General features: G+C 38.4%; 2 protein-coding genes and 1 non-coding gene across 4 annotated transcripts; 2 read left to right on the forward strand and 1 right to left on the reverse strand.

The window, feature by feature from the left end:
• Positions 1-6317: 6317 nt before the first annotated feature.
• Positions 6318-13747, forward strand: LOC143852589 (translationally-controlled tumor protein homolog). Its single transcript, XM_077362041.1, has 5 exons — positions 6318-6473; positions 10857-10930; positions 12104-12232; positions 12403-12560; positions 13358-13747. The coding sequence occupies exons 1-5, from the start codon at positions 6446-6448 to the stop codon at positions 13473-13475; spliced, it is 507 nt and encodes a 168-aa protein (XP_077218156.1). The 5' UTR covers positions 6318-6445; the 3' UTR covers positions 13476-13747.
• LOC143853566 (small nucleolar RNA snoR99) lies at positions 10286-10390 on the forward strand. Its single transcript, XR_013237183.1, has one exon. It is a non-coding gene; the product is annotated as a small nucleolar RNA snoR99 (small nucleolar RNA).
• A 922-nt stretch (positions 13748-14669) lies between the features above and the next one.
• On the reverse strand, positions 14670-21647 carry LOC143853154 (universal stress protein A-like protein). 2 transcript variants are annotated; one of them, XM_077362890.1, is made up of 4 exons: positions 21367-21647; positions 21132-21226; positions 16397-16518; positions 14670-14990 (listed from the first exon to the last, which is right to left on the reverse strand). In XM_077362890.1, exons 1-4 carry the CDS (start codon positions 21548-21550, stop codon positions 14903-14905), a joined length of 489 nt encoding a protein of 162 aa, XP_077219005.1. In that variant the 5' UTR covers positions 21551-21647; the 3' UTR covers positions 14670-14902. The 2 variants fall into 2 exon arrangements, with proteins under 2 accessions (XP_077219005.1, XP_077219004.1); XM_077362889.1 differs by lacking the exon at positions 14670-14990 and adding an exon at positions 16111-16290.
• Between the last annotated feature and the right edge of the window lie 1417 nt (positions 21648-23064).

Here is a 23064-nt window from a genome sequence, read left to right on the forward strand (position 1 = left end):
ATGGAGTGCGCTCAAACTAATGTCTTTGCCGGGCATTTCTTAAGCAATTGACAGCCCCGCAAGCTTGGATGGATCCTTAGAGATCACAGGAGGATAGAATGGTGTATACATGGCACCTGAGAATTATGGATTTTAAGAAAGGATACGAGTTATGAGTTACGTTTTCGTCACTAAAAATCGTGCCCCCGTATCGGAGACGTAACTCATAACTCATGTCTGGAGAGAAGTGAACCCACCCAAGCCGCCGATTTCCTCACAAAAGCAGACTGCTCTTGCAAAGGCGAGAACATCCCCCTTCACTCTATTCCACCATCTCTCGTAGACATTGGGAAGTGATATTTACACCCCTTTTGATTACCAGGGACACCCAACGTCAGTGTACGTGGTAATCAAACCCACTGGATTCTTCTGACGTCAAGTACATTAGCCCCCCTTTAGTCATTGATACACTGGCGTTGGGTGTCCCTAGTAATCAAAAGAGGCGTAAATATCACTTCCCTAGCCATTTTGAATAAAGATTCTTTTGGAATTTGCGAACAAAGATTGTAACATCATTTTTTGTATCTATTGCTCTGGTAGGGTCCTCCAAACCCCATCTTACCTATAAAAAAACAAACAATGTATAAAACAAATAAGATAGCTACGTCGCCAAAATATTTCGACCACGTGAGACATCTATGTACCCTGCGCGATAAAAAAAAAAAAATGAAATATGCAATTTACTCCATCCACATTTTCATATACACAATAATATGAAACCAAACATAACTAATGACTTATATCTTAAAGAGTAACATAAACTAAAAGGGGAAGGCCTAGTAGCTCTTTTGGCACTTGAATGAGAGAAATGAAACTATGAACCTTCAAAGACTAAATAAAAAGTTTCTAACAAATTGCTATACTGGTGAAGAGCACTGTGTCTATTTACATGGTAGTTACATACATCAATCAATTGCCAAATGGGTGTATGTCGTCTGTGCTATCAACCAACCTTTAATGACCACGTGAATATATAACCTGAAACATAAAACACGCTCCTTGAAAACATGTCCAACGTTGCATATTGGGCTTTCAATATTGGGAAAACTATATGGAAATGCCTTTAGGGTTGCAAGAATAATGCTAATGTTTCAGTTGCTACTTGGATGCTCAAAGTTGAGTATATGGCTATATGATAACTATGCAGATGACAATATTAAGTCCGAAACAATGCTCTACCATAATCAACTGTTTTTCTGCGGTATAATGCATGATGATATAGATCACAATGCTGAATATGAAAATTGAATCTAGTATAAACCACTAAAACGTAAATCGTCATGACTAAGCAAACCCAATGCAATGATATAAGCATACAAATGCAAACCCATAATCAAAATCAAACTAAATCTACTCACAAAAGACCGATACAACCCAAAAAAAAGCAAAACTAGCTACCGAAATCCAATTATTTTCAACTTTATTTCAATATGATAAAGCCAAGGGCACAGACACTTCCAAATAAACAAACAACACATCGTAATAGATGAAGCCAATATATCCAAAAACAACACTCTTCAGTTGCAGCGGCTGGAAAAGTGCACGGTGCTCCTCTCGAAAATCCTATGCTTCCCTTCCCTCTGGATGAAGGTTTTGCCTTGGGATCATCGAGCAAGCAAGTTGGACAAGCCTGCCTTTTACCTAATGGATCTGGATCCTCAAAAGGAGATTTCACATTGGAGGGTTCCTCTTTTAAACAAACACCTAAGTGTACTAGATCTGCACGATTTTTGGCCCGGAAGGGAAGGCTTATGAAGCTAAGGAAGGCGCTGGGAGTCATTAAACCTGGGACTTCGGGACTACGTATCTCTGGGCCAGTCTCCCGGTCAAAGCCTAAGTCTTGAAAGTCTAATTCTGGCTTCCTTTGGATGCGAGACTGCAGCAGACCCATCCGAGTTTCAATTTGGGGGATACTCTCATGGAAAATTACCCAAAAGAAAGCTGGATATCCAAAAAATTACTCTCAAAAGGGGTGATGGATAAAAGTGAATATATTGGTAAGATCCCTAGTAGTCATGTTTGGCCCTCCCCGCTACCCAAGTCCTATGCTGCTTCCGGATGAAGGTTACTCGGGGTCACTATAGCTTCTGGCAAGGCAGAAGTTAGATGGTAAGTGGGATGGAAGATAGTACCATCAAAGGTTTAAACTTAACTTTTTGATAACCTCTGACATTGGGAATATCAGGATGGCGCTACCTAGAAATGTTAATAATTGTTTGAAGATTAAAGTATTTAATTCTTCGATATTTTCTGTATCATTGGAAGTTGAAAAGATCTTCTCGATTTGGGCCTGAGCGAATGAGTACCCCCGTTCAATAAATGCCCATCTATTGCAAGATGAGATCTTTGCACGCTATAATGTGTGCGAGGGCGGACAATTAGCCTTTGGTCAGTGGTCATATTGAGGCGGCAACCAATATACAAAAAGGTGGAAGAGAACATAGGGAGATATCAGAATCGTTCAGCAGATTAGGAGACAATCACTCTCTTGACTCTTCGCCTCCTTCATAGAAAAGTGAGAGCAGAGGAAAAGAAAAAAAGAGAAAAGGACCAGATGGAGAATTTGAATGATACTTCCTCTGCCCCCTCCTCTTCTTCGATCGTTCCAGTGTCGGGACAAAAAAGAAAGCGGTCTGGACCTATTAGAAATGAAGGAAAGTCTGTGCAGAATAAAAGCCTTGGCATATGAAGAAGAGTTGGCCTCCAAGGTATCACCAACACCAGGAGAGATCATTAGGGACTTCCTAAAGAGGCAATGGAAGCTCTTCAAAGAGGCAGCTAATAGGAGGCCGGAATCTTTCTTTAGCATAACCGGGACCTACAATGTTAAAGAAATCCATTTGCCAGTGCATAAGCACCCCTTCTTCACCAAATCCCGGGCGGAGGAAAAGAACTTGAGGTTTCTCCGATGGGAAGCAGATAAGGCCTTGGGGATTCAGAAAGTGGAGGTCGTGAAAAGCCGGAAAAGGGCATTTGAAGAAAAGGAGCCGAATGATGAGGAGCTCTCAGCCATCGTGTCAGATGAGGAGGCCTTTGCATCCGAGGTTGAGCGACTCTTGATGGATCTACAAAAATGCTCATATTAAAGGGGAGTTTATTCAAAATCTTCATTGGAAGATTGCAAGGTTTTTTTATAAGTATCTATAAGGGATTGGCAAGGTTCTCTAAACTCTTTGGATTGGGGCGGATTGATATTTTCAGAAGGAAATCCAAAAAGGGTTAGTATGGTGTTTAACTCTTCAAAATCAATAAATAAATGGCATAAGAGACCAGGAACTTGCATTTGGGTGAGTTTGGGGCGCCTAACTCTCTCCCCATTCGTCATCAGGCACGGACCTTTTGTATCTCTGGTTATCTGTTGCGACAGAGCATAGTATGTAATCCAGGGCCTACTTCCTTGGATGACGACTCCTTCTTTGATTCAGGTACGTTTCGAATCCGGGCTAGTCCCCGAATCGAGAGGTATCTCACTTTACATAGCCACTAATGCTGTGAGGAGCACTCTTTCTAGAGTTCCTTGGTCTGCTCTCCATCACGTGGATGATCCAGAGACTTTATGGGGGCTCGTCTCCGTGCATTACGCATGAGCTCCCCTTGTAACGTGATTTGACGTGAAAAGTGGGCAACTTTAACGCTTTTTGACGTCAAATCATGTTATAAGGGGGTGCATGCATAATGCAAGAGGGTGAAAATATCATCGTCCTTGATATAATTATATTCAATTCAATGAGAATGTTTGTGATGTGAAAAAAATAGATTCCTTCTTAAAATTTATAGAGTTTTTATATGATGGCCGACCGGGTAATTTACAAGGGCTAGGTGGCAAACCCCTTGATTTTTGATTGTCGGACATATATAAATTCTCAAATTTATAAGTGTTATGATTTTCTTAGATATCTCTTAAATCATGTCATATTAATTTCAAGTATATTGATATAATTGTATTCAGTTCAATGAGAATGTTTGTGATGTGAAAAAATAATTTCCTGCTTAGAATATGCACTTAAATTTAGCCCATTCTCACTGGCTCGCTGCCAAGATTTTTTTTTTTTTTTTTTTCACGATAAATTTGTGTCTCCAAGTGGTAAAAGAGGGGTAGAGTGGGTGGGAGGAGGAAAGATCCAAGAGGGTACCAATGAGTTGAGGTTGAGATACGGCTAAAAAAAATTAGGAAAAAGTTGATTGGATTTTGAGTGGAGCTTTTTGTTTCATGATTTTTCAGGCTTTTCTTGGCCTCCCCTCATGCAAGGTAGCCAAATAAGCCGTTAGAGACTTTTGATGTGAAGATCTGTTGTTTTCATCTACGATCTTTCCAAGTCCACTTCTTCTAGAGCCTAATCTATGCTTGTAACATTCCTTTGTAATTCTTCTTTTTGTCAGTGACCTTTGATAAAATGCCAAAGAAATTGTGACTTAGACAATTGGATGATCTAAGACCACCCATAAGGCAGACTGTTACAGTACTATAAAAATGTGGTTAAGATCATCCCATTGGCAATTCTCTGTAGGGCGTGTTATTTATAGTTGGTCTAGATCATGCCACTGAGTTTGCCTCCGTGTTTGACCGCGTAACTAGGAGTGCAATTTGAGTCGGGTAGGGTTGAGCTTTTGGCTAAGAATATGAATTGGAATTAAATGGACCCCGACCTGATTTTATGATAAAAGCTCAATCAAAATCCCAAAAATTGACCCGATTTGGGATACTAACCAGAGCAAGAGAAAGCCTCAAAATACAATACAACAAGTGTTTCTGTGTCTCCTCAGCATTGGCGGAGGGCTGGGATGACATTAGATGAGTCACTAGTCAGTTGCAGGGTTGTGAGGTCAAGGTTAGCAGCTAATTAGATACCAAGGCTGAGTGTAATCCAACACCTTGCTCACTTTCCATGAGATAGAAATATTTTGGTTATTTTCAGTGGGATAGGAGTACTTTGGACAACTTCCATGAGATTTGGTTATCTTAATTAGGTCATTTTATATGAGATTTGGCCTTTGGTTAAGATAGCAGGGATTTTGCTGTAAAATACTGGACTTAGAAAAGTTTCAAATTTACAGCCACAAAATTTGTGGTGAAGAGAACACTAGAAAACTATTACTCCCCTTTATCCCTTATTTCACTGCACACATAAGAACAGTTGAATTTGATTCAAAGGTAAAAACCAAACCACGATGACCCGATTATCCTGTAATCGTTTACCCCAATGGACATCTAATTATCAAATGACATGGAAATGACACTAAGCTTTTTAAATACCTCTAAATTTCAATTACTAATTGAGAAATACTTCTAAAGTCAGGGGTTTATTGGAAAAAATCCCTTCCTTTTTATTTTATGAATTTTATATCCCATGATAGTAGTCAGAGGCATTTGGTGATGCACAAAAGAGAAGAAGGACGACTATTGTGGTCTAAATCTTATGACAAAAGTCTATGGAAAACAACATTCCATGGGAAAATATTCTGAGGTCGGATAAGTTTAAAGTTTTCCGGAAAAAAAAAAAGGGAAGTAATATATCCGCCCCTTTTGATCACCAGGAAACCCCCCTGTCAGTGATTGTGGCAATCAGGGGTAATGAATTCTTCTGACATAAGTACAACAGCCCCTCCTTAGTCATTGATACACTGACAGGGGGTGTTCTGGTGATCAAAAGGGGCGGATATATCATTTCCCAGAAAAAAGGGTAAAATTTTAATTTAAAAAATTCTATAAAAACAGGAGACAACTGGACTCTGAAAATTTTACTTTGCATAAAAAATTCCAATAAAAAAATTTCATGGCAGGGAAGCATCCCCTTAGTTTGGTAATTGACCAGTACAAATTCTTAAAAGGTAAGTGATATATCCGCCCCCTTTTCTTCCCCAGGCCACACCTTCTAATGTGAAAAAGAGGAGTCATGCCTCATAAATATAACCCGGAAGGGTGTGGCTCTTTGGCGTAGAGTCATGGGTTTGCTCCCCAGTGACGAGCGTTCGAATCCCCCCTTGCTTACCCGATGCGCGTGGTTTCTGGGTGATTGCGCGCATCCGTAGGGAAATAGTCCTACGCCCGAAGGGCATGGGACACCCTTCAATCCTTCATTACCAAAAAAAAAAAAATGCCTCATAAATATTAAATACACCTAAAGGGGTGGCCCTTGGAAGAAAAGGGGACAAATAGATCATATACTGAAATATGAGGACTTCTCATGACTTCAGATCGGACGGCTGAGAAAACTTGACTAAGAGTACAAGGTAAAACGAAAGTGTTTCACATAGTAGTACTTTCCGAATAGAATTTCACCACACGCTTTCCAATTTAGGGCTAAACCCTCGTCTATAAATAGTCATTGTCCCCTCCTTTTTTAACCCTCTTTCTCTCGCCCTCTTGTTCTCTGATTCGTTTCGAGGGTTTCGAGAGTAATCAATCATGCTCGTCTATCAAGATCTTCTCACAGGTATTTCATCTCTATTTTTCTCTGCTGCCAGTTTTTTTTAGGGTTTCAGATCCATGCTTTTAGATTTTATAGGCTGAATTCGATGCCTCTGTTTAATTTTTTTTCTTTGTTTTGAATAATTCAGGGTTTCATTCTTCATCTCTATTCGTCTACATCTTTCAGATGCATGCTTTTAGATTTTATAGGCTGAATTCGATGCCTCTATTTTTTTTCTCTTTCTTTTGAATGATTCTAGGGTTTCATGATTCGTCTCTATTCGTCTACATCTTTCAGATGCATGCTTTTAGATTTTCTAAGCTGAATTCCATGCCTCTATTTTTTTTTCTTTGTTTTGAATGATTCTAGGGTTTCGTGATTCGTATCTATTCGTTTACGCCACCTTCGAGGTTTCTGATTTTTTTTTTTTTTTGATGATTTATCTACATCTAATAGATCTCTTAGTGGATTTCTAGGCTTTTGGACTTCCCTGCTCGTTCTTATATGCTTCTATCTTTCTCTAACTAGATTCGTTGACCTACGTATTAGTTTCAAGCTTCAACTATCGGATCTGATAGCTTACTAGATCGGGTCTGAAAGATCTGATCTTGCTGTCAGTGAAATCAATTCATTGGCTACAATTTTTATCCCTTCTGTGATAATTTTTCTGATAGCTTCTGATGGTTTTCAGCATGTTTTGTGTTTTTGAGTGTTTTAAATTTCCTCTATTTAGTCTAGGTTTTTTTTTCCTTTTTTTAATCATATCTTCTGTCTTTATTTATTCTTTTTTTTGTTTCCTTCAGATTTTCTTCTGCTAAATGCTATTATCTTAAACACGTAGCAGGAACTTTTATTTATTTATGAAAGAGATGTGGCAGGAACGATAGTGAACTATGTTATTTTTGTTTAGATCTCATAGACATATAGAGTACACAATTAGGGTTTCACCACGTTAGTGAGGATTTTGTCCACAGATTGCATATTAAACTAAAAGATAATAATTTTGCAATTCCTACATCCTTGCTATTCATTTAGAACTCATGCGATGTGTGTGACTGTTTTTTTCATGCGAAATTGTTTCTTTTGTATATTGTATGGAGTATTTATATCACCAGCAGCAATTTCAGTCTTTGCAGGTTCTTGCATAGTTTTTGCCGTTGTTTCCATGATGCCTGCAGATACATAGTTTACTCAGCTTTTTTTTTTTTTTAACAGTACATGTCCTGGTTTATATTTCCTCCTGCAAGGCCTGTGATGTTTAGTTTTGCACTTTTGCTTCTACAGGATACCATATCTGATATCTGATTTGTGTGGTGCGTGTCTATATCTACACACACACATAATATATATATATATATATATATATATATATATATATATATATATATATATATATATATATATATATATATATATATATATATATATGAGGAAAGTGAAGCTACACCGCCGGCTTAAAATACAATAGGCCCACATTGTTTTGGTGATCCAAAGAATTCATTTGATTGGCCCTCACATAGATAGGGTGTCCACCAAAAATCAGCTCCATAAGATCATCCCAACCCTACGATTTGTGGAGGCAAAAATGAACGTGTAAAAACCTTCACAAATTTGTCCATTTTTGCCTCCACAGTTTGAAGGGTTGGGATGATCCTATGGAGCTGATTTTTCGTGGACACCCTATCTATGTGAGGGCCAATCAAATGAATGGTTTGGATCACCAAAACAATGTGGGCCCATTGTATTTTAAGCCGGCGGTGTAGCTAACCCTATCTATGTGAGGGCCAATCAAATGAATTCTTTGGATCACCAAAACAATGTGGGCCCATTGTATTTTAAGCCGGCGGTGTAGCTAAGTGTCCACCAAAAATCAGCTCCATAGGATCATCCCAACCCTACAATTTGTGGAGGCAAAAATGAATGTGTAAAAACCTTCACAAATTTGTCCATTTTTGCCTCCACAGTTTGAAGGGTTGGGATGATCCTATGGAGCTGATTTTTGGTGGACACCCTATCTATATGAGGGCCAATCAAATGAATTCTTTGGATCACCAAAACAATGTGGGCCCATTGTATTTTGAGCCGGCGGTGTAACTTCACTTTCCTCTATATATATATATATATATATATAGAGAGAGAGAGAGAGAGAGAGAGAGTTTATATGGTTTCTGCATGTAAGTGCACAAACTTTTAAAAGATACATTGGTGCTCACGTTGTACGAATATCCAAACTATTTGTTTTTTGGGCCCATATGTAAATGGTATGTGCCCTGAAAATCACTTCTGTAGGATGATCCTAGTCCTCCGATCTGTTGAATGAGGGCACCATATTGTAAAATTTAGATCAGTGGATTATGATCATCCTATGGAGGCACATCCTATTTGCATTGGGGCCCAACAGTTGGATGGTTTGTATCTTTGAACAAGATGAGCCCCACTGTATTTTTTTTTAAATGTGCGTACCAACATGTGGGTACCATATGGAAACCCATATTTATTATTTTATGTTTTTTTTTTTGAATGGTATTTATTATTTTATGTTAAATTTTCTCTATGTTCCAACTCCAAGTATGTGCATGTGTGCCAGCTGGCGGGTTAGCCATGGGGGATTTTAGCATATGACACTAGGATTTTTTCTGCGAGTCCAATGAGATTGAAACATATAAGCGCTATAACAATACTGGGATTATTTTGGGGGGAATCCCAAGCATTCATTTGAAAGGCACTTCCATGGATAGGTTGTGTACCAAAAATCACCCATATATGATCATCCTAACCCAATCAAAGGTGGAGGGGAAAATGGACAGACATTGTGTGTCCATGTTTCTGCCCATTTTTCCCTCCACAAATGGAAGGCTTAGGATGATCCTATAGGGCTGATTTTTGGTACACACCCTATCCATCGAAGGGCCTTCAAAATGAATGCTTTGGATCCTCCCAAAAATGTGAGGCCACATGTGTTTTTGAGCTCGAGCTCAGATAAGCTTATCTGAGCTCGAGCTCAGGAACAGGTCTCTCTCTATATTTTGTAACACGATATATATTTTGTGTAACATGTCTTTGTACCAAATTTTTAAGGGCCAGGGAGATGCAATTAACTACCCTGCTAGTTGAGCGTAGTACATCCCTTACAACTTGCGGAGCGTGATTGCAGAGCGCTAAGAAAAGGATAGGTCTAAAAATTGTAGGATTAATATATTCGATGATATTAGGAATACTTGGTAATGTAAAACAATGGGAGGCTGTCCGCATGGTGTGCACCAATTTAAGGGTATTGGTGTCTATCATCATGGACTAAGCTATACAATAATACAAAACACACAAGTGAGCACATTGCGGCATGAAAGACTAATGAAGGGACATGGCGAGACTTGAAAGAGTACTATAAGAAAATAAACAGGGCTTGACATATCCATATTGTCTCATAGTCTCTGAAATCGCGAGGCATTGAATAAATAAGTAGTTGCATAAGCCAGGAAATTCAAAACCTAATTGTCGGTATTGATCTTGGATAAGAGGCCTAATGCTAAAGTTAAAAAGTGTGTCAATTAGGTAGAGTAGCCATTTTTTCCCTGATCCTAACTATTTGGCTTTTGATGCGATCATAAAGTTACAAGATGTTTATCAAGACCATGGTTTCTTGATATTATTGTAAATTTGTAATATTATTTTCCATTATTTTTTTTTTCTCGGAGCTATCATGCTTTTCTTTACAAAAATATGCCCATTGAATGATCTTGCATTCTCTTTCCAATGACAAAGCATGAAATTCTTTCGCACAGTATGAAAAGATAGAACGTGTTGGGACTGCACGTCTGCCTCTGTGGCATTTCTTTGTGCCTTAGAGATGCAGCGGTCCCTGACATCTGAACACCATCTGTTTCACTTTGTCAGCTATCTCTACCTTCAGTTTTTAGCCGATCATTAAGGATGGAACATCGCTGCAACTGTTTTCTATTATTCGTAACCACCCGAAAGATTCCTTTGATTTTTAAGTGATCATATTTTCAGCCTAAAGTACATACTACTGGTTTAATATTCAATCTGAATGTCAAGAAAATTATACAAGCTGTCTTGTTGAACAGTTACTTTGCTGTCAAAATTTTATCCTGGAGGTTGGACCAAAATCCTGCTTTGTAAGTTTTAGTTTGATTCTTTGCTATGTATCCACTATGTTTGCATTGATGGATCTCAGTTTCCATTCCAACGTTGTTTGTTTGGATTCGTTTCATAGGCCTTCGCAATTTCTGATACTCCAATGTTATATGTGGTGTTATATTGTCATTAAGATTTGGTTGAATGCTTCATCTTCTATTAACAGTTCTTTTGATGTTTATGGCGAGATTATTCTTCCTTGTTTATGGCCTTCTAATATCGTGTAACGTTATGGTTGTCCATGAATTTCAGGAGACGAACTTCTCTCCGATTCGTTTCCATACAAAGAAATCCACAATGGGGTGTTGTGGGAAGTTGAGGGAAAGGTCGGTAGTGTTAATTTTCTTGGTAACTTATTGGATACTCATTATAAAATTGAGATAGTACCACCAATTGGATGTTTAAAAGCTGGTCACTTATTTTTGCAGGATTTTTTTGAATGACATCGGAACGCCATTAATGACAAAAATAAATAAATAGTCTAATTGTGATGTTCAGTCAATAAAAAGAAAACCAAAAACTGCAGAAACATAGCTACCACAAATAAGAGCTACCAAGATCTTTGAAACTCAGGCATAAAATCTTTAATTGCTAGATTTCCAATAGATACACTCATACACCCTCATTTACATATATATTGGCTTCTACCTTGGCCTTCCCTCTTAACATGGCAGAAATGAATGCTGTGTTCACAAGTTTATGATGCACTTCTTCAAATATGTCTCCCACTCTAATCCATTTGATCATATTTAGTCACCTTCTGCAATTCATCTCTCAAAATCTATGATTTGGCCGACACTTTGAATTTCTTATTGACACACATGTCGTGTCGTATCTGACACGACACTCATGTCCAAACGTGTCGACACTCCTTTAGACACTTTTAAATACTGCTTAAGTGTTGGTAACTTTGCATGTATGTACGTGTATGAGTGTGCCACTATTTGTAGATTTTAAGGGTTTCCATGTTAGATACCTCATATCCGTGTCAAAACTTAGCACACGAATCCGTATCCACGAATCATAATTTATGTGCTTACTATTTTAGCTGTGTCTCTGTTTCTAAATTTTGGGAGTTTGCCATGTCCGACACTCGTGTCCATGTCGACACGCGACACTCGTGTCCGTGTCCACAAATCATAGCTCAAAATTTGCATGAGTCTCCTTGCCTAAGGGCCAACACTTCCACTTCAGTTGAGTTTTTCTCTCCCACCGAACCAGGACCAGCAAAAGCGAGATTAACCTTATCATTTGCATCTCTAAGAATACCTGCTTTTCCCCGGTTCCCCCAACCTGAGCCAGCAAAATTCATTCTTCTCATTAATGATGGTTTCCACTTTGTAATAATCTTTCTTTTTGGAACAGCACAGCAGAGTAATTATTGGAAATTGATGTGTCGTTATTGAATAGTTTTTTTAATTTTATTTTTAATGTTCCTCATGTGAGTAACCCTGAATCTTTTGCAATGGTTAATTATTAATATGGCGAATGTTTTGCAGTGGGTTGTTCAAGGAGCCGTAGATGTAGACATTGGTGCAAACCCATCTCAAGAAGGTGGTGAGGAAGACGAGGGAGTTGATGACCAGGCTGTCAAAGTCGTCGATATTGTCGACACATTCCGTCTTCAGGTTAGCGCTCGCTGTTCTGTCTAAATTTTATTTCTTCTGATTAACTGTCAAGTCTTTCAGCCGACCCCAACTAGTTTGTGACAAAGGCTTAGTTGAGTTGAGTTGAGAACTGTCAAGTCTTTCAGCCCAACTCACGAATAGTCTGCCATATGTGATTGGTCCTGTTGCAGGAGCAACCTGCATTCGACAAGAAGCAGTTTGTGACCTACATAAAGCGATATATCAAGTTACTGACACCCAAGTTGGAGGGCGAGAAACAAGACGAATTCAAGAAGAACATTGAGGGAGCAACAAAATTTCTGCTTTCGAAGCTCAGTGACCTCCAATTGTATGTTACCTTCTCTTTTTAGATTAATATTTTTCCATTTTGATCAATAACACAATTCCTTTTAAACAAAGAGCGTGTTCGGCAACCATCTATTTACGGGATTCTCCCCTTTTTTTAGGTGTGTAGAATGAGGATGAGAAGTGCAAAAAAAAAAGAATCTCAAAAATCTAGTTCGGTAATCTGACCCGCTAAGACCTGTTTCTAAAAATTTGCTTTCTTTTTGGACTAAAAAGTAGGATTCTATGGAGCGACTAATTATCGCTTACCAAGAGTATGATGAACCTGTCTCTTGCCCCGCTTAATTAGGCGAGAATGAGAAGAAGCCTTGAAATAAATTGCAGCATCCCCTACTTAGAATGATCTGTATTGCTTATAAAAAACGGTTTTGATTCCATTCAAAAAAAAAAGTTAAATAAAAAATAAAAACACTTCTAATTACATGCTTAGGTCTATCCCATTACCACATCTGATAATAATGCTTTCAAGAAGTTGCGTAAGAAATGGCATGTGGAGTAATGTACTATCTGTGGTTGGTTTTTAAAATGATTTGTTGTTGTTGTATCTAATGCAAGAAAGAGCTGTATCAGACTAGAGATGAATGGTGTGAGAAAACCAAATTTTAGCAGATATTTGGTCTAATATGTGATTGACCAAATTGTTCCTCGGACTAGTTAATTGTACATCTTTTTATTCATTATTTGGTCGAAAAAACTTCTACATGTTTTTCAAGTCATGTATCTGCCCCCTGGAATTTGAACTTATTTTTATATTTAGACTGATCTGGGTGTTCTATGTAGTTTTGTGGGAGAGAGCATGCACGATGACGCTAGCCTGGTGTTTGCTTACTACAAAGAAGGTGCCACTGATCCGACATTTCTCTACTTTGCTCATGGCTTGAAGGAGGTCAAGTGCTAGAAGAAAGATTTTGCCACAACTTCGAAACAGAGTTGTTGTAGTTTAGTTTTAGCTGCACTTTCACTCTTGGTAGGAGACCTTAAAATGAGAAAAAAAGAAGAAGAGAAGTTTGTGAGTTGAGTTCTCTTTATTTATGCCTTCCCATTGCTCTCCTGAATAAGACATTTGCTGTTTGATGTTTGGGTTTGTTTTGGTAATTTGACGTTTTAATTAAAGGATACATATAAATATAGTTGTCGGATTGAGAAATAAATTATGTGCTTTTATTCCTACGTTTCATTTCCTTTTATGTGCTTTTAACTAGTAGCCGCTGATAAATTCAGCTTTCGTGTTATTTTGATGTTAATGGAAGGTGTGATGTCTACATGAGTTCTGGTGTAGAACGAGATGAAAACGATGGTTTAAGACTTTGAACCAAACCCAACGAAATGCTTTTCTGGGCAATTCTGCCTTGACCTGCTTGAAAGGAAGGAGGGGAGGGGGAGGGTGATTGCTGTTTGCTGATTTTGCTGGTGAATGTCACAATGACCGATGGCTTTTTATTTGTATAGATGACGTACAGTCTTCTACAATGCTATAGATTATCTACTAAGGGCATGTTGAAGATGATAAATGCGACTTCAATTCATTGATTTGATTGGATTTCGTATCTAAGGTTCCGCCCCAAGCTCCAAAATCCGATGCCCACAATGATTTTTTTTTCCAAGAATTTAGCTTTACAAATGGTGAGGGCGGGTTGGGGGAGGATAGACAGGAGAAGTACTTAGTGAGGCTTTATATACCCTATCAAATCTCTCCTCCTCCCAATACTTAGAATAAACTAATTTATCATGAAACGTGATTCATGGCTGCCAAACATGGCCTAATACACATTGTTCTGAAGCGTAATTTTATTTTGCTCAGACGATCAAGTCCTCTTCAGATCTCTCCTCCTAATACACCTTGTTCTGCAAGAACATGATAGCCGAGGTGATAGAACCAAACAATGCAACGAGTGTTTTTCTATGCCTAATCTCAACACAGCTTTGATGTTGTAACACGCAGTGGAAGGATGCCTTGTTGTGAGCATCAAGACACACTACAATGGTTCTTTATATACCTAGTATAGATGCCTTGTTGTGAGCAACTAGACACTGACATATTACAATGGGTCTTTATATACCTAAATTATCACAAATTTGAGCTGAATGGAGAAGCTTTTTAATAGAAAAAATTTATATTTGAGTTTGAATCGGATCATATCCGGCGACCAAGTTTTGCCTTAACTGTACCTTATGAACAAACTCAACAGAACAAGATAAAATGATATAGACAATGAAACAACATATATTGCAGAAATTTTAGTGTTGAGACTTGGTTCAATTTATTTACATCATGGTATCTTAAACACGAAATACCTTTGATTTATTTGGAGGGTGAAGAATGGATCAATGCTTACTCTTTGGTTTCTTCACTATCATCACAGTGCAGTGAGCATGGTGAGCACAGTAATCGCTTACACTCCCCAAAAGAGCCCTGCAAGAAGTCCAGAGCAATAAATGCATTAAGTTGTACCATTCTCTTCTTTATTCTCCCTCTTGAGGCCTTTTAAAATCTAATTGTATAGGAATTGGAGAAGAATTGAACCATGAACCATGAAATTTCCATCTTGTGTACACCAAAAAGGAGCTACGAAAACTCCAGCACTCATCGCTGGGGTTTACTTTTGTACTTTTTAAGTTTCATTGAAATGTATGTTATACAGGCTGGTGGGGGCACCTCGTCGCCTTCGCCCCATTGTATGGCTATTTCTCAATCAATAAAGTCACCCTCATAAAAAAAGAAGCTCAACAACATGTCTTCACTCATTTGAAGGGGAAGCTCCTGATCCAAATTGTTTCCTATGTAGCGTCTATCTAGAGTGAGCGAAGGTGAACCGCCTTTCGGAAGATGATGAATGATTCTCTTCCTAAAATGAATAGTTATGAAAGAAATCGTATAATGTGTTCAAAATCTAGAGTTAGTTCAATGGAGCACCTCTACATCTCTTCTCTTCCTTCCAAGCAATAGAGGCCATAGGTATCCTCTATCCCATTCAATATTTTGAAGAACTATAACATGAGTTTCAGATTAAATGCTTGGTATCCCCCATCCCTTCCAATTATATTTGAAGAACTATAAAATGAGTTCCAGAAACAAATGCTTGCTAGATTCATATTAAAATCCCATCAATGGGTGAATTTCAGTTTGGTGAGATGGTTTTAGTAGGTTCAAACTTTATATACAAGTTTACTGTGAACGTCGCAAGCACAATATATAATTTACTTCTAATGAAGTCACTTAAGTTTTAAAGAGTCCATAATAGTGAGAGAGTGAAAGATCTCTTGGTTAATGAAGAATGGTTCAATACATGGTTTTAAATTTTCACCAAAATTATCATGAAACAGCCGAAATGTTTCCGCTTCCATCCCCACTGAAACATATCAAACCCGAAATGCATAGCGAAACCAAAGGTCCAAAACTATACTATATCAGTATGTGTTACATAATTATATTTATATGAATTGCAAGTGAAATACAATGTATATATTATGTATAAATATTTATATAAATTACATGTGAAATGCAGTATTATTCCGCGAAAGCACATGTCACTAGGTGTTTGATGTTGTTAAATCATTATAGATGACTATCTTGCTTATGTGATGATTTTTCTAGTGGGCAAATGTCCTTGTAGCATTTCTTAGAGGCTCTGCATATGTTTTCGTATGTTTCCGTGATTTCTATTGAAATTTCCAAGCGAAACTGAATATTTCCATTTCCGCGGTGAACGACACTGAAACCGAAACCAAAATTTAAAACCTTGGTTAATTAATCATTTGCAACACTATATCAATTGTTCTAACACTTGAAATAAACAGTATAGAACATAGATCTGATACCTCTTTATAGCTCCATGGCCATGATTGCCTACCGCCAAGATGGTTGCCTGATGTTTCTCTACAGCCTCACAAAGAACATTCCTGGGATCCCCTTCCACCACCTCTACTATAGCATCATTTACCTGCACATAAATCAAAATGAAAAGCCATGAGGAGAAACTTGCATCTAGATTCCAGCCCCTAGCCACAGGGTTTAAATGTCTAAAATGAACATTGACAATGGAAAAACAAGACTACATTAAATATGATTTGGAAGACATTTGCATCGTCTTCTTTTGAATTATTGGTCATCTTTGGTCACAGCTAGCATCCACACCCAATTTTCACCAAACATTCCATTGTATCCTTTTTCACCACATAACCATTTATCTTAAGAAGGTGGATGCTCCACTTTTAAGATACTTCAAACTTTTGGGCTCATGTAGGTCAGTGCTTAACTCTTCGACAAAAACTCGGCCAAGGTTGTATTTTAGATCAAAGAAAGAAGCATAAAGTATCTCACTGAGTGATCTTAATTCCAAATTAACCAACACCCCTGAAAATAACCAAAATGCGATCAATGGATTTGTTTATAAGTGAGGTAATGTGATCATTTGCAGGGAGGTTTTTTTCTGCACGAAATTTCAGGTGAATTAGGGAAAAAGTTATCAACACCGCTAATTTTCACTAAAAATTAAAGCCCTATTGTTAAAATACTGACATAATTAATTTCACTATTTTGTTAACTTTTATGCAGTGAATCTGAGAAGAACTACCCAATGCAACATAAACAGAGTTGCCCACACATTCATAAGTCTATAAAATTAAATGCAAATGATATTTCCACCAGGCTTTCCACTTCCTTTCTTTTGTATTTTCCTAAAAATGGGTGCATTTTCATCTCCTTTGATTTGCCTTTTTCTTCATATTCAGAAAAAGACAAACAAAAGGGGGTAGAATGCTGCGAAAACGGGGTATTGAAAAATATGAAATTATAGATATATTAGGTCATAAAAGCATAAGATATATAAATGTTCATCTAGATAGATATATAATACATGAACACTACCCAATGAAAATTACAAAAAAAGTTTTTTTTTTTTTTTTTGTCTAACATGGGAATGCATCAGCAAAATGCAACAGCCTTTTTAACCATCAAGAAGTAATTTCACTTACTTAGTAAGAGTAAATTTACATTGATCCAATAAAAATTCCAACAAATTAATAGGTAAGAAAATAAATTTGAACTGATTTAAGGTGAGGAAAGAAAATTCAACCAGGATATAATAATAATAATTCAAAAATTACCATATAAATTGCATTACATGATACAGATTTGATAATCTGTAATAAGAGATCTGAGATTTAACCAGGAATTTTTAGAAAAAGAAGAAGAAGAAAGCAGGCAAACAGAGTGAGAGAGAGAGAGAGAGAGCGAGAGAGAGAGAGGCAAAAGGAATATTTTTCATTCATTTCCTTTTCTCCAGATATTCTTTCCTTTTTATATGCCCTAAACAGAATTGAGATTAAATGCTAAAATTATTGATTAAGAGCTAATGTAGTCCTTCATCCATGTGGGCCCTCGTTTCATCCTGCTTCCCCTGTTTTCCTTAACCTCTGTGTCCAAACCTTCCCCTCTATATCTCAGCCCTCGATCTGTTGTGTCTTGCGGATCTGGATTTGTATCAGTGCCCACCCCTTGAAGATCAACCTTGTCCTCAAGGTTGAAGGTTGGATAGCTGAGTTGTAAGTCAGTTAAATTTTCCCATGAAGTGTCTTCTGGTAAGAGACCAGTCCACTGAACTAGCACTTGCTGAGTTGGTTTGGCATGGTGAAGAACAATTCGCTCACCGAGAATGGCCAAGGGTGAAATGAGAGGATGATTGTCAAGGCTTTGTTCTGGTAAGGTACAAACTATTTTTGGGGTTGGACCGTAATACGGCTTGAGTAATGAGATATGGAAAACAGGATGGATTTTGCTCCCTTCCGGTAGGTGTAATCGGTAAGCTACCTTACCTATCCGGGATTCAATCTGATAAGGTCCGTAAAAACGTTTACTGAGTTTTTGAGAAGCTCTATTAGCAACGGATTGTTGTCTATAAGGCTGCAATTTCAGTAGCACCCAATTTCCCACCTCTAACTCTTTGTCCACTCGTTTTTTATCAGCCAAACTCTTCATCCGTGCTTGTGCCTGAAGCAAGTTAGTTTTGAGTTTGCGTAATATAGCATCTCGTCGTGTCAGTTCCTCATCAGCAGCTTCAATTGGTGATGACCCTATGATATACGATGGTATGTTTGGTGGACATCGGCCATATACTGCTTCATTTGGTATCATCTTGATGGCAGTGTGAAAGAAGGTGTTGTACAAATATTCTCCCCAAAGCAAATCTACCTGGCAATGTTTAGGATATTCTTGAGAGAAAGCTCGTAGATACTGCTCAAGACATCGGTTCAACCCCTTGGATTGACCATTCGTTTGGGGATGGTAAGCTGAAGACATTCGCAAAGTAGTGCCACTCAGTTTCCATACGTCTGACCAAAACTTGTTAGTGAAGATTGGGTCCCTGTTGGACACAATCAAGTTTGGTATACCGTGGAGTTTGACGATGATATCAGTAAACAATCGAGCAACTTTTACCGCAGTATAAGCAGTGGCCAAGGTCCCGAAGTGGGCAGACTTTGACAACCGATCAACTACCACCAAATCTGCAGTGAACCCATTTGCAGTAGGTAAACCCGTAACGAAATCCATGGCAATGTCCTCCCAAATTTGTTGGTGGCATAGGAGGCACTGTTTAATAAATTGCGTGACATCAGCTCGAAGTGTCAACCAATGAAAGCTAGCAGAAATGCGAAGAATGGTGCAAAGTACACCATTATGCCCTCCCGGAGGCGAATTGTGGAACTCATACATAATGCGGAAGCGCAGAAGTGATGTTGATCCAATGAACAATCGATGGTTATGGAATAGTAACCCAGATCGAATTGAAAATTCTGGTGCTGCTTTGCCTTGTGTAATTTTTGTATGTTTGGGGATAGGTGCCACATCTGTAGTGTTTCCCAATTGGATTTGGCTGGTAATATCGAAAATTGGTCGAGAAACGGCCATTTGAAAATTGAAACCTGGTGACGGCATTGAATCAGATGAAGGTTCTTCGATTCTAGACAGACCATCAGCCGCTGGGTTGTATTTCCATGATTTGTAAACAATGGTATAATTGTAACCCAATAGTTTACATAAGTATTGTTGTTGAGCTGGGGTTTGGATTACTTGTGCCCTCAAAATTTTCAAGCTCCGGTGGTCTGTGTAAATGAGGAATTTTCGACCAAGCAGGTTTGGCCGCCACTTCTTAACTGCCTCAGTAATGGCGAATAACTCCTTGACATAGGCGGAGGCGAGGGACTTGGTTGACGACATCTTTTTGCTGAAATAAGCGATCGGATGTTTGTCCCCAGAGAGACGAATTGTGCTTGGATTTTGCTGGCCAACAAAAGCATTAAAACTGATTTCAACAGGTTGCTCATCGATTGGATTCACTGGATAGTCCTCCGTGATGATTTCACTATCATCGCCATACTCCCAATCGGTTGCATCATCGACAACCGTGAAATGGTATAGTCGTTTTCGACAATCATGATCGGGACTATACTTTTCCTCACAGAAGTAACAGAGACCTTTGTCTCTTTTCAATTTCCTCTCTTCCTTTGATAACTGTCTAGTGCGGACTGGGAATGGACTGGATGCAGAAGCGGTAGTAGTTTTAAGGGGTGGAATTGAAGGTGTTGGTAACAGGCCAGATAACAAATGTCCCAAATAGTCAAGCATATTTTGGCAAAATTGACATTTAGACAATTTGGCAAACAGTTTGTGAGCGGATGAATATTCCAGAACAGCTCCTAGTTCCTCTAACCATTGAATGCCCAAAATAACATCAGCCCCTTTTATAGGTAGGAGGACTAAATCAAATTGGAATTCAGGTGTTTGGAGATTGAGTTTGACATCATTATCATCCTCCATGAGGCAATCAGGGTCCTCATCAATGGTTTCTAAAGGATATAGAGATGGACGACAATCGTGCCCCGTAATGAGAATGGGTTTCTGATGTAGCGGAACGGTTTCCGCCGATGAGTCACCTGAAGAAGTCTCCTCACTGGTTGGACGATGAAGCAGGGTTGCCGGTGATTGGAGCTGAAGTTGTTTGAGCATAGCAACCAGTTCGCCATGTTGTTGCGATTGGAGGAGTCGGAACTCATTGATTTGTTGTTGGTATTGGTTAAAGTGCTTGTCGATCTGCGCTTGAGACGGCGTATTGTCGGCCATTGATGCAAACGAAGGTTCGAACTCTCAATGAAAGCACCAATGATACAGATTTGATAATCTGTAATAAGAGATCTGAGATTTAACCAGGAATTTTTAGAAAAAGAAGAAGAAGAAAGCAGGCAAACAGAGTGAGAGAGAGAGAGAGAGAGCGAGAGAGAGAGAGGCAAAAGGAATATTTTTCATTCATTTCCTTTTCTCCAGATATTCTTTCCTTTTTATATGCCCTAAACAGAATTGAGATTAAATGCTAAAATTATTGATTAAGAGCTAATGTAGTCCTTCATCCATGTGGGCCCTCGTTTCATCCTGCTTCCCCTGTTTTCCTTAACCTCTGTGTCCAAACCTTCCCCTCTATATCTCAGCCCTCGATCTGTTGTGTCTTGCGGATCTGGATTTGTATCATTACACATCAAACTAGGAAAAAAAAATCATTACTGATTTACTGTTGCAAAGCTCTTTAGCTTTCTCTGAAACCCTAGCAGCAGTCTTCCTCAAATCTACCTCAACAAATGGTAAAACATCAATAGCTCCTGCATCAAATATATAAGATAAAATAAAACCCTAAACCCACAGAAACGGAACCCATAAAAAACGATAAAAAAAGAGAAAGAAAAATGGTGAGGAAAAGGGGTGTATATATCAAATTAAAGGGGGAGTGTAAGTATCAAACCAGGTCCGACTAGTCCAACGACAGAGGAGGGGGAAGGCTTAGCATGAATGATAAGGAGTTTGAAAGGGTGGTTTGAAGGATAAGGGACAAAGAAATGGTGGAGAGTCCATTCGAGAGCGTAAAAGCTCTCTGTACTATTGTCTATTCCCACCACCATTACTGATTTCTCTTGCTTAGTCTCCATGCAAAAAATCTCTCCCTCTCTCTCGAATTTGTCTTGTTTTTCATATTCGCACCCTTAAATCATATTCCACGGAGTCCTACGCAACTATGTGTGGTTCTCTTACCTGGTACAAATGCACATGAGGTTTCGCAAATAGTCTTTATGAAGTTGATAATCGCACGGGAAAATCCTGTTTTTCTGGAATTTGATATTCGCCCCCCCCCCCCCCCCCCCCCTTCGTTTTTTTTGTCCTAGTACCTAAAAGGCTATAACCAAGGTTTTAACACCGAAATCCGAAATTCGGTAATAATTAAAAAAACATTATTTAATAAATTTCAAAATTTCTGACCGAAATTTCGATATTTTGTAACAGGTTTTTTTTTTAATTACATTAAATCGAAATTTCTGACTGAAATTTCAGTCGAAATTCGACAAATTTCGGTTTCGGTACTAGTTCGGACCCACCAAAATCAAATTTCGACCGAAATCCAATAAAAATATTATTTTATTCGATATCGGAAATTTCTGTAAGATGTTAAATTAATTTTTTTTAAAACACGTTTTTGGGGTGAAATTTCGGACGAAATAAAATACCGTTTCAAGTATGTGATGTTTCAATGTCGGTCCCAACCATGGTTTTAAATTTTGACCGAAACTGAAATGTACCGAAACCGAAATTTACCAAATTTTGTTCGAAATTTCCAGAAATTTGAGTTAAAATAATAATTTTTTATGAGAAAATGGTTTCTGCACACAAGTGTAGATAAGTTATCTACACACTAGCTTAAAATACAGTAGGGGGCCACATTGTTTGGGTGATCCAAAGCATTTATTTGATGGGCCCTACAAACAAGTGTGGTTGTATCCAAAGATGGCTTAAGATCATAATGCAGCCAGAGTCGTGTTGGTCCACCAGGTCAATGGTATCAAATCATTGTATGTGTGTCACATGTATGGCGAGGCCATTTCTCATAGGGGTGCAAGTTTGGCCCTGTCAGCCCTGACCCGCCTTGAGCGGTCGGGTTCTGGGTTAATGCCTTGGGTACCCTGACCCGGCTCGACCCTAAGTTTTCTATTATAGAATTGAACCATCTATGCATGTTTCTTTTGCTAATGTTTTCTATTATCTTGGATTGGTGTTTCTTTAGATTATTATTATTAATTGTCTCTGTTGCCCGTCATGTTGTTGAATTCATATTGTCTTATTTTGTTTCCTTTCTCTGTTTATTGATCATTTTGTTCTATATGATAAGTAGTTTCTTTATTTTTGGCACTCTTAACAGGTATTTGCACTAGGGTCAATTAGGGCCGGGCCGGCCCTACCCAATCAGGGCCAATCAGGGTGGGCTAGGGCCAGTACTGAGCCCTGTAGGGCGGGCCATGGGTTGAGGTTTTTCGGCCCTGATTCAGGGTCAGGGCCGTGATAATGGGATCCAGGGTTGAGCTAGGGTTTTGAAAAACCTGACCCTGTTGCAGCCCTAAGTTCTCATATGTAGTTCCATCATTTTAATATTTTTTTCCTATCTTGAATGAAA

The sequence above is a fragment of the Tasmannia lanceolata genome, unplaced genomic scaffold (genome assembly GCF_043159265.1).
Source record: "Tasmannia lanceolata isolate RefF3 unplaced genomic scaffold, GAP_Taslan_0.1 ptg000019l, whole genome shotgun sequence".
Classification (NCBI taxonomy): domain Eukaryota; kingdom Viridiplantae; phylum Streptophyta; class Magnoliopsida; order Canellales; family Winteraceae; genus Tasmannia; species Tasmannia lanceolata.

Coding starts and splice junctions, on each gene's coding strand:
- LOC143852589 (XM_077362041.1), top strand. CDS start 6,446: ATGCTCGTCTATCAAGATCTTCTCACAG. Junction 6,474..10,856: donor CTATCAAGATCTTCTCACAG/GTATTTCATCTC, acceptor CATGAATTTCAG/GAGACGAACTTCTCTCCGAT. Junction 12,561..13,357: donor AAGCTCAGTGACCTCCAATT/GTATGTTACCTT, acceptor TGTTCTATGTAG/TTTTGTGGGAGAGAGCATGC.
- LOC143853154 (XM_077362889.1), bottom strand. CDS start 21,550: ATGGAGACTAAGCAAGAGAAATCAGTAATGGTGGTGGGAATAGACAAT. Junction 21,227..21,366: donor CGTTGGACTAGTCGGACCTG/GTTTGATACTTA, acceptor TATTTGATGCAG/GAGCTATTGATGTTTTACCA. Junction 16,291..16,396: donor GGCCATGGAGCTATAAAGAG/GTATCAGATCTA, acceptor TTTCGGTTTCAG/TGTCGTTCACCGCGGAAATG.